General features: G+C 38.9%; 1 protein-coding gene across 1 annotated transcript; it reads left to right on the top strand.

Moving 5' to 3' along the window:
- Nucleotides 1–1033: 1033 nt before the first annotated feature.
- LOC140928696 (DDB1- and CUL4-associated factor 7) lies at nucleotides 1034–11037 on the top strand. The gene is made up of 9 exons (XM_073378476.1): nucleotides 1034–1288; nucleotides 1371–1472; nucleotides 3244–3342; nucleotides 3993–4106; nucleotides 5683–5757; nucleotides 5915–6006; nucleotides 6526–6643; nucleotides 7070–7187; nucleotides 9394–11037. The coding sequence occupies exons 1-9, from the start codon at nucleotides 1133–1135 to the stop codon at nucleotides 9564–9566; spliced, it is 1047 nt and encodes a 348-aa protein (XP_073234577.1). The 5' UTR covers nucleotides 1034–1132; the 3' UTR covers nucleotides 9567–11037.
- Nucleotides 11038–11102: the final 65 nt, after the last annotated feature.

Here is an 11102-nt window from a genome sequence, read left to right as displayed (position 1 = left end):
TTCGCGGCAGGTCACCCATTCCGTTCTTAACCCCGACCGACAGGGCTCAACTTGAGTGCCGCTACCAAACCGAGTTTCGCGCGGCTTTTTGCGAGATACGTCTTTCTAGTAGAGTAGTAGATTAGAGTTGTTTATTCAGAACCCCTTGCAGCTAAGAGCTGGATAACAGAATCGTGCGCAAGTTACACATAATTAACATTTATCTTATGACAATAATCTAAATATTTCGCAGATACAAATTCTGACAATGTTTTTGTCTTACACATTTTGTTACCATAGTTCCGGCAGCTGACGAGTACGAGTGAACGGTAGTTACCCTTCCACTCATGGCAAGGCCAAACACAGGGTTGGATGGTTTTAAATTACGCATAAATGATTCGCAAGCAGCTGCTCTACGGTCTTCTAAAGACGGCAGGCCACTCAGTATCAATGCCTCGTCATAATGTAAATTCGGAAGAATTATCCTAAGGGCGCGCTTTTGAATTCCCTCCAACGCATCAGACAGATACTTTGGCAGACTCGCGAATACAGCCGAGGCGTATTCAATTACTGATCGTATAAGGAAACAATATACTGATTAGGTCTGATGTCCAATACCGCAAACGATAAAGCGCGCTTTGTGACCTTTGTGGTTTCATGTTACCCGTCTGCCTATCCCTGTGACCATTCATATGCTCAAACTTGGGAGCTATTGCCCTTATCTAGTAGATATAATCTAAAACCTTTTGTATTTCCCAAGATAACTGCTCGTATACTATTAAACGTCACTATCACCACAGCAAGGAGTGATCCGACTACAAACTAGCCTGAGTATCAGGCCTTCCTAAGGGGCTAGGGGAGAGGAGATTTTAGATTGGGGAGGGGGGAGGAGGAGAAGAGAAAGGTTTCTCTCCTTCAGGTCCTTCGGCTCTCTCCCTTTTTCGCTTCCATCTTTCCCCTTTTCCCCAGAAACGCCTGGCTAACTGCAAACCAGCTGGGGAGGAGTCTGGGCATGAGATTGCGGTGCCCTGTGTCGAGCACGAGACCGAGGCTAAGCGAGCCGCCATTTGTATTTCCTTGAACTCTCTTTTGTTTATTTCGTCTTCCAACAAATTGAGTTTGTTGTAGTTTGCCGTGAGGTTCGGCCATCATTATGGCCATGATACCTGTGGCAGGTGCTTCTGGAAAGAGAAAAGAAATTTATAAATATGACGCGCCTTGGACGATATACGGCATGAACTGGAGCGTGCGGCCTGACAAACGATTTCGACTCGCGTTGGGTAGCTTCGTAGAGGAATACAACAATAAGGTCTGATACAAAACGAATTTGTGTTTATTTTATAAACTTTACTTCCATTTGATCGGATCTTTTCAATTATCACTGTCTTTAGGTTCAGATTATTTATCTCGACGAGGATACCGGCGACTTTGTGGTGAAAGCGACTTTTGACCATCCATACCCAACAACAAAAATTATTTGGATTCCTGACAGTGTAAGTCGATTGAACTTTAATTTTGATAAATGGTGTCCTAGTCGTAGTTTTCTCTTCGATAATTGTACCGAGTTAAACACAGAATCTTGAAGGTATGTTGCTGCCCATCCAGTGAAAATCTACGACAGAAGTTCAGCATGCTTTCCTTGTGATCTTAAACAAAAGCTTGATGCCCCTCGTAGAAGCTTATTATCAAATGCAAATTATTTTTCATCGCCAGTACGCAATAAAAGCACGACAGTTTTACCTGCTAAACGTTTTTCGTTTGAGGCGACCGCCCATAAAGGTTTTCATTATCTTGTTCATTCATGTTCTGTAAATGGAAGTAAAACGACTCTTTGATTGAAAGCTAAATTGAGCACTTTTGTTTAGACACACAATGAACAAGTTAACAGCTTTTCTATGAATGAAAACGGTATGGTGGCTTTGACAATCAAACATCAATTTGCCTGTATTGCTCATATCAAGCTGTAAATTGTTAATTTGTGGCTTTAATTTTTCTCAGTTTTTCCGCCAAATTATTGTCCGAGTAATGTTTGATATCAGCAAAACTTCACACATAATTATAGCAGCTTGTAAGCTAGTGCACTAGTCTTATGAAATAGTGCTTTTTAACTTCATTTAACAGTGGCTAAATTTATCATCTAAAACTTTTTGTCATTTCATTCACTTTCTCATTTTTAAGTCAATGCCTTTTACGCAGAATGTTTGCACATTATATGTGTACATACAGGAATACATTTACATGTATGAGAATTGTGGTAGAACTGCACAGTGTATCATCTCTGTCACTGGGATCCTTGAATTGTCAGTGTAGGGCTGTCCTAACATGAAATAATTTTATGGCTGGCGTCTTGTAGAGGCAGCATCTTGAAGTTAGTTTTGAGTAGTAGCAATCTTCTCTTCAGTTTTTTTTTTACATTTAACACATCTGTAGCTCCAACAGTATTTATATAAAACTGATAAAGCGGCCTTAGTGGAGGATTACAGGGATGTCACTAAGAGCCAGCTGCTGGCTAATTTCATGGAGAGCTTACCACATGCTCGAATCGCTGTGGAAAACAAAGACATAAAGTAATTTTAAAGATGCAGTTGACTAAAATAGTCAGCTTGACTAATAATAAAGCCTGCTTAGGTTTTCCTTAGCTACATCCCTGGGATTATGTATATAACTGAGAAATAGCTTTCTGAAGCAAATCCTGTGTTCTAATTGTTTACCCATGAAAGCATGTAGGCCTATCTTGCCCACTGATTTGCCCCTATGCTCCCACTAGTAAAAATTTTCTTTTGACCATCTACATGTGATAAAGTCTTAATTGTCCAATCTTTGTTGAGATGGCTATTTATTAGCCTGCATTGCGGATGTAATGTCTGCGAAGCAGCGCCTAATTCCATGTTCTAGGCCCCCAACGAACTCAGCATATAACTGGAAATGCATTTTGAATTTCCTTTCAACCTGAGTCTCAAATCAACAATGGCTTCTTTAACAAGCTAATCAAGTCCATAGGTGAGGGGCTAGAACAAGGATTTTGGTGTTGTTTCACAGACAGACTTTGTTTTGTCTGCAGAGCAGGCTAGCTATTTATTGGCCTCATTCTTTTTAATACCTTTTTTATGGACCTTCACTTTGCCTTAGTCGTTCAAGGGTAAACAGCCTACATGTACATGTACTTGGCTTGGTGCTTGTTGAACAACACATACATGTGTACAAACAACTGTACACTGTATGATATACGTGTATTTACCAGAATTTACACTTGACTCTCAACAGAAAGGTGTATATCCCGATTTAGTGGCAACTTCAGGTGATTACCTCAGGGTATGGAGAGTTAGTGACTCAGATGTGCGTCTCGAGTGTCTGCTTAATAATGTAAGTAAACAAAAATGTCTTAGTACTATCATACGTGCACAGGAGCAACAGTGTGTTAAACTTAATCATCTTACATGTACATGGCAGGCCACAACGGGGCTAAAACAAATGTGAATTCTATCTTGTCCTTTAGGCAAGCAGTTCTAACTTTTGTTTGCTCATGGCCTCTTCTTGCCTGTCTTAGTTAGTGATTTTGTTAGAGGATGACTTGCCTAGACCCTTGTCCATTGAGCAAGTGAGTTTTAAAAGTAACTTGCCCAACAAGAAAGTCTGCTTGTCCTGCACTACCAGACAGGACTTTCTTCAAGCTCTGCCACTAGTGTTCAGCCCCATATAAGCACAAATAGTTGTCAATTCCTTAATATTAGTTATTCTGCCTTTAAATTTGTCTTAAAATAAACTGCTACTAAGGTTCTCCTGTTATTTGCTAGTAAATCAATAGGGGAATTTTAAACTACAGACTAAGACTTTCTTGGGACCTTATTCGATGCACCCCATTCAGTGAAGGGCCACAAAATAGCAGATTTGTGTGTCACACAGATCTTGTATTATTTAATTTTTTTTATGCAAAAACCATTGCTGTACACTGTTATTTCTTACATTTGTCTACAGTGTGTGTGTACATTTTGTACTTGTTCTTGTTTACACAGAATAAGAACTCTGACTTTTGTGCTCCTTTGACATCTTTTGACTGGAATGAAGTGGATCCAAATCTACTAGGAACGTCAAGCATTGATACAACATGTACGATATGGGGACTAGAGGTAATGATCATAGCATTTCGACATGGGATATCATAGTACTGTATTGTAACTACTGTAGAGATGAACCTATCCACAATGGACGACTTGGGGCAGAGACATTTTAGAGAGGTTAAAGCATAGGTGGATGTACATGATCTTCTGAGACAAACAGAAGTGTCCACTCTGGATGTGGTACATTGTACATATGCTGTAAAATTCCGAAAATAAGCCCCTCCAAATGTAAGCCCCCCAAACTGGTGACACAAAAAACCCTTCGTTAAATCGCCCCTCCAAATATAAGCCCCCAGGGGCTTGTACTTGGAAAGTGCCCTCAAATACAAAGTAAAACGAAGCAAAAACGGTAAATTTACTTCCAACTATAAGGCTAGCCCAATCGATTTTGAAACGCAAATTTTCCTCTGTAGATAAGCCCCTCCGTACATAAGCCCCTCCAAAAATAAGCCCCTCAAAAAGGGCCTTTGTAAAATATAAGCCCTGGGGCTTATTTTCGGAATTGTACGGTAACTTCCCAATTGCTGTTAGTAGAGGTTTGACCAGTAGAACTCCCCTTTCATTGTACAGCTTTACATCAATACAGTGTATTCCTACCAGATGGTGGGCACAGTTAATCATCTGTGCTCAGCCACGTACACGTACACGAACATGTAACATTGATGTAAAAAAACACAACATCACTTATCTTATACTTGTATGTACATGTTTAGGCGTAAATGTACACATACTGCATAGCATAAGGCTGTGTGATCTTTGTCTTTTGGCTGACTGCATTTAGTTTTTACCGAACAAAACTTAAGTCTTGAACAGGTATCGTATGCATTGTGCATAGGCCTTTCCCGATTGTGCTCGTAAAATCCTAAAAAAGTGCTGGCAAAAATGGCTAAAAAGTGCTCAAAAAGTGCTCAAAATCTCAAAATGGTGCTCAAAAAGTGCTAAAAGTTGTGAACAGTTACCTCTAAGCTTTTCGTAAATATGTCAATTTTTACTGAAGTAATTAACAATCTATTTTGCGTAGTGTTATTCGACAGGTTGTTACGAAAGGTTGATAGAATATAGAACAATAATATTTTTAAAAAACTAAAGCCGGTTACGAATTGTAAATAAATTCAGCAGTGCTAGCATCAGATGATTTAGAAATTTGAGATGACACATGCATGATACATCAGCCAATCAGAAACTTCTGTTCTCACGCTCAGTGAGGATAAGTCCACGTGCCTTTCCATGACAACAGTCTTTTATTCTTGACAACATCATTAGTTATTCAAATTTATGACCTGGAACACGATTCTCGTTGCGAGCGACACACAGTTTTTGCTTTAATATGTTTTAAAAGACGTATGTTGCTCGAAATTTGCTCGAAATGTGAAATATTGCTCAAATGTTGCCCAAAGTGCGAAAAAGTGCTTAAGGGTGCTCAAAATGCAAAATAGTGCTCCAAACTCAAAAAAGTGCTCAAAAGGTGCTCAGCGCAATCGGGAAAGGCCTAATTGTGCATGTAAAGGCACTGATGATTAATTCTGGAATATGCAAAATATATACATGTAAATGGATCCATATTATTTACATTTTATTTTTGTAGACTGGTCAAGTTCTTGGCAGGGTAAACATGGTGTCAGGACACGTAAAAACACAGCTCATTGCTCATGACAAAGAAGTAAGTAAACTGTAACAAATTACCTTTGCATTTCACTCTTGTTGGAAGTGGGGAAAAGTTTTATAGATAATGATAGTGCCTCGTGATAATAATGGTCACAGTGGAGTGGTAGCTTTGTAATGTGAATTGCTTGTTTTTTTTGGTGTGTGTATTTTAGGTATATGATATTGCATTTAGTCGTGCTGGTGGTGGAAGGGACATGTTTGCTTCAGTAGGAGCTGATGGTTCTGTGAGGATGTTCGATCTCAGGTGATATGCATTTAAATTGCAGCTATTATTATGTGCAGTAACCTAACCTGGGAGCAGGACCGCATAAGAGAGAGCACATGAAAGCTGCTAATATTAGGCCTGATACAAGGTGTGCCGCTATGGCCAGATTTTGGCCATAATGCTGAGTGTCTGTGAGAACAGTGCGACAGGTTGTGATTGGGTATTCTTCTCCTCCAACAAGGATTTACAGAAATTTATTTTTTGAATGTTTCTTCCTCTGCTTTTTTTTCCTTTTTGGAGATGATAGTAGGGGTATGGGTAAGAGGGTAATGTACTGTCCGTTTTTGTGTACTGTACAATGTTAGTGCTCACCAACCCACCATGATTCAGCTGCAGCTTGTTATCTTACAAAGCACCCAAAGACCTTTTCTGCTCCTTGATCTGCATGTATCAACTGAAGGTTAATCTTAACAAGATTGCTAAAAAAACATTTGTCTTGTCTACAGTACATGCAACTATTACAATGTCACATCAAATTATTATTTCCTTTATGTACAGACATTTAGAACATTCTACAATAATCTATGAAGATCCACAGCACAGTCCCCTGCTGAGGTTGTCATGGAACAAACAGGATCCTAACTACCTAGCAACATTCTCTTTGGATGCAATGGAGGTTTGTTGAAACTTGCATGGTAAAAAATGTAAAATAATTATAAATTTGTAACAGTAACATTGTGGAAATTCGTCGATATAGCCAAGAAAGAGTAGTGGACCCATTGTTTAAGTCAAATGTGGAAAGCTGGCTTGTTCCCAGGAAGTAAAAAATGTTGTGTTCATTGCTATGAAATCTAGATTCTTGCTGTCAGATGTGTTTCAGTTTTATCCTTTTTTTGAATTTTACAGTATTTTCATTAGTTTTTGGTTGTGGTAACACATGTACATGGTACTAATGAGTTTGAAACAAAAGAATATAAACCAAGGAACAAATTGGACCAAAAGATGTACATGTACATGTGGTATTTTAGAGTGAGAACGCTTGACATCAGGTTTGCGTGTGATGTACATACAAATTATTTCCTTCTTTTTATGGTATATCCAGGTGATAATATTAGATGTCAGAGTACCATGCACTCCCGTAGCAAGATTAAATAATCACAGAGCTTGTGTCAATGGAATTGCATGGGCGCCACATTCATCTTGTCACATTTGTACTGCAGGTTAGTTCAATTTCTGAACATGTTTTCGTGTACAGTGTAGCAAATATTACATACATACAAAGCTAAAGAATGAACAATGAGTAGGCACTAAAGTCAAGAACAAAAGTGTGCCAGCCATTTTGTCCCCATCCATGTGCATTTCTTCTTAGTCGTTGATGTATCATTTGCACTTGCCTGCATGATCAATCCGACATCTCGTATACATGTAATTATCCCCAACGAGTTCAACAATACAGCTACGCATATAAATTTGTATTTTGAGCCTTCAAAGTGTTAGTGAAGTGACAACTGCATGACAATAATTTATACATGTGTATGACTGTGTTTGAAGCGATTTAAGCCCAGTCTGTGTGAGGCTATCAGTTCGGAATAAACCGCATGTACAACGAGTTATCATTTGCAGGGGTGTGCTCTAGCAGAGCCCGGTGGCCCCTGGCGCCTAACTTTTGCCCTCGGGCGACAAGAAAATCTCAGAGTTTTCATACTGATCAGATGCTGGGCACCCTAGATTTTACAGTTTCAGAGCACTGGGCTCCCTTCAATTTTCCTTAGAGCACAGCCTTGATTTGTGCAGAGCACGGTGAATAAAAATAGTAACGATAATTGTAGCTGTACATACATGGACATGCAAGTTGTGAAGAAATAGCACATTGTTAGATTTGTTGAAATGCCTTAAAGATCAGGAAAGCCAAGAAATGTCATTAGGTCATTAGGTCGCACATGAAAGTCCAAACTGATGGTTGCACTTGCGGAAGTCAAGGAAAACTACATGTGTGAGTCAGAACGGAGCTTGTCATGCCATCACACAAGTTGTTAATTGGTTGTTAACAAGCCATGCCTCAGGTTGCTATGTCATAGATTCAACCTGAAAATTTTCGCTACACACTGGGCTTGTGGAGTTACTGTAATTAAATGTAGATGAAGGACCCTTTTTCAAATGGATTTCATCTGAAATTTGGCACTAAGGAAATATGGAATGTACACCCCTGTGCATGCATCTGTTTCACCACAACTATCACCTGTATCTCAATATGGCCTGATGCTAGCACAGTACAGCTCAACAGAAAGAGAGTGGTCGTACATGTACGTTGTAAAACGTTTTGAACGGTTTTTGATAATGTCCTCGATTCTTAAGTTTCTCTGCACATTGTTTAAAATACAGTAGCAGCATCCATCGGTGCACTGTTTATCACAATTCATTCTAAGTACAGTGAACATTTAATAATTTACTCAAGAAACACAGGTTTTAATGGAAGGCATATGCACGTATTTCTTTAGTTTTCTATACTTAAGGATTCATCGCTCATTCTTAAAGGGTGAATGAGAGAAGAGTTTCTCAAAACCAGCTTTATGCCATCTATATCTTTTTTTTTTTTTTTGGCGAAACGTTTCTCAAAGATGTTGTTCCTTAAGATGAAATCAATGAGCTTAACGACTTGTCTCTTTGGCGTCTCTTTTTTTCACAATGTAGGCAATTTGCGTAAACAAAAATTAATAAAAGAGGTACAAGGTATACGTGTGGTTCCCTGTGTAACCCCAGTATTTGCAATACGTGCTGACAGTCTTTATTGTATTCGGCAATTTGCGTCATCCGCTTTCCATGGAATACAAGAACTAGAGACTCAGACGGTAATGACGGAGAAAATCTTATCGGCTTTGAAGCTCAATGAAACATTATGATCAATCCTATCAGACAACTTTGAAAGACCCAGTACATTGTGGTTAAATTCACAGTGATGGCAAGGTTCAACTCACACCTTGTTTCCCTTCTGAATTACCTGCAAGAACCATGGTACATGTAAAATGAGACCCTTTTGTAAGGAGCCAGACTGAAGAGGGCAATCTGATTACTCGGTAACGCAACAGCCAGGACGAAAACATTCTTGAGTTTGTACCTTGTTTCCCTTCTGAATTACGTACAAGAACCATGGTACATGTAAAATGAGACCCTTTCATAAGGAGCCAGACTGAAGAGGGCAATCTGATTACTCGGGAGTGCTACAGCCAGGACGAAAACATTCTTGAGTTTATGCCAACAGTGGGCGTCAGAGATGAGGCAGACGTGGCATATTGTATGCAGGCGACAACTTTGGCAATTTGGTCACAGGAGCTTATTCATTTGTTTTTTTCTGCTCATTTATTAATTATTAAACACAAAGTTATTCCTTTATTTATGCTTTGTAAATGAATAATATTTGTTTTGCAGGAGATGATCACCAAGCTCTGATCTGGGATATCCAACAAATGCCTCGAGCCATTGAGGATCCAATCCTAGCTTACACAGCTGATGGAGAAATCAACCAAATTCAATGGGCAAGCACCCAGCCGGACTGGATTGGCATCTGTTATAACAATAACTTGGAAATTCTTAGAGTATAGTTTAAAATGTCTTTTAGAGCTATTTATACATGTTTGTACGTACATGTAGTTGGCCCCTGGCTATAAGAAGGAGAGGCACTGTTATTATTTTTCTAGTACTACTATGTAGTCTCTAGCGGTACCTTGCTATCTGGCATCCTCTGGCTTGTGTATGATGGGTCATGTTAACCACTCCCCAATACAGAACGGGCAGTGTTGTCACAGAGCTAATGTCTTGTTAGTGTTCATGTACAGTCGACGTCCGAGCACTGGAACCTTCAAGGGAAATCGAAAAAAGCTCGAGCCATCTGTGGGTAAACCAGAATGTAACGTAACAAAACATTGCCTAAATAGAGCATGCGTTTTACTATTTTGAGAAGTAAAGCTGTTTCACGTTAGATTTGTGACAAACACCATCGGCCTCCACTAGTAAGCTATACGCCTACAACGCGTCAATGGAAAATTCAAAATTCAATGTTTCGGACGCTAGTAGACTGTTTTTTTCACGCGACTTCTTAAGGGCTCAAAATATGGGAAGCGAAAACTACTTCGATTTAGCGGGAGGTTCGAGTTTTCGAGGCTTCGAGTTACCGAGGGTCAAATTACAGTAAATGTATGACGGAAATCCAGGGGAAATCGATTTTAGCTCGAGTTAGCGGGCGTTCAAGTTATCGGGAGTCAACTGTATTTAAAGAATAAAATTTTAGTCCTTTGGAGCCAAAGCGAAAAAACATATATACCTTTTAAGTACCGAACTTTGTAAAACTTGTTTTTTGTTGTTGTTTATTAAATTATTATTATTATTATTATTATTATTATTATTATTATTATAAAATTATTATTATTACTATTATTTTGGGCACACTACATGTAAATTCTGTTTTTCTATTATTTTTAGTGTCCATAATTTAACAGTACGGCCATGCCTTCTTAATACAGATACCGAGATGACAGAGCTAAGTGTCCGTATTATTTAAGATAGGAATTCTAGTAAGTTATACAACTTAGGAACCAAAAGAACTGCCGTTAACACTGAGATGTCCATGTTATAGACTGCTGACGTTATTATGTGTGGGCATGTGGACGATTTGACAACTAGTAGTTTACAGTGAAGGGGATATTTAGATCGTTATTGGAACATATAAGTCGTGTCGATGTGATTGTAATGTGCAGCGAGCAAGGCTACTTGTTGTTTATGTATGTAGCCGTATATAGAAGATCGTTCTTAGCTAAAATTTACTGAATAGTATTCATCATAAACTAGACATGATCAGAGCAGACTACGTTCATTAAGGGTCGATATCCATCCCTCTCAAAGCTGCCTAAAAGTACGGATATACTACTACTGCACGAATGCTTGTGCTAGTTTGAAAGAATAATGAACTGCATTGTACCATAATAAGACAAGACCGTCAAATATAGTGTATAAATCAGGAACGTTTCAAGTCTGCCTGAATTTGTCTTAAGAGTCAAAGGTCTAAAGGTGGCACACTGAACACTAGATAATTTGTAGAATAAACGTTTCCTTGTAAAATACGTTTTTGGACCTCTTTTGTC

This window comes from Porites lutea, chromosome 2, assembly GCF_958299795.1.
Source record: "Porites lutea chromosome 2, jaPorLute2.1, whole genome shotgun sequence".
Classification (NCBI taxonomy): domain Eukaryota; kingdom Metazoa; phylum Cnidaria; class Anthozoa; order Scleractinia; family Poritidae; genus Porites; species Porites lutea.
The sequence above is the reverse complement of the archived record's forward strand: the minus strand, read 5'-3'. Positions and strand labels throughout refer to the sequence as shown.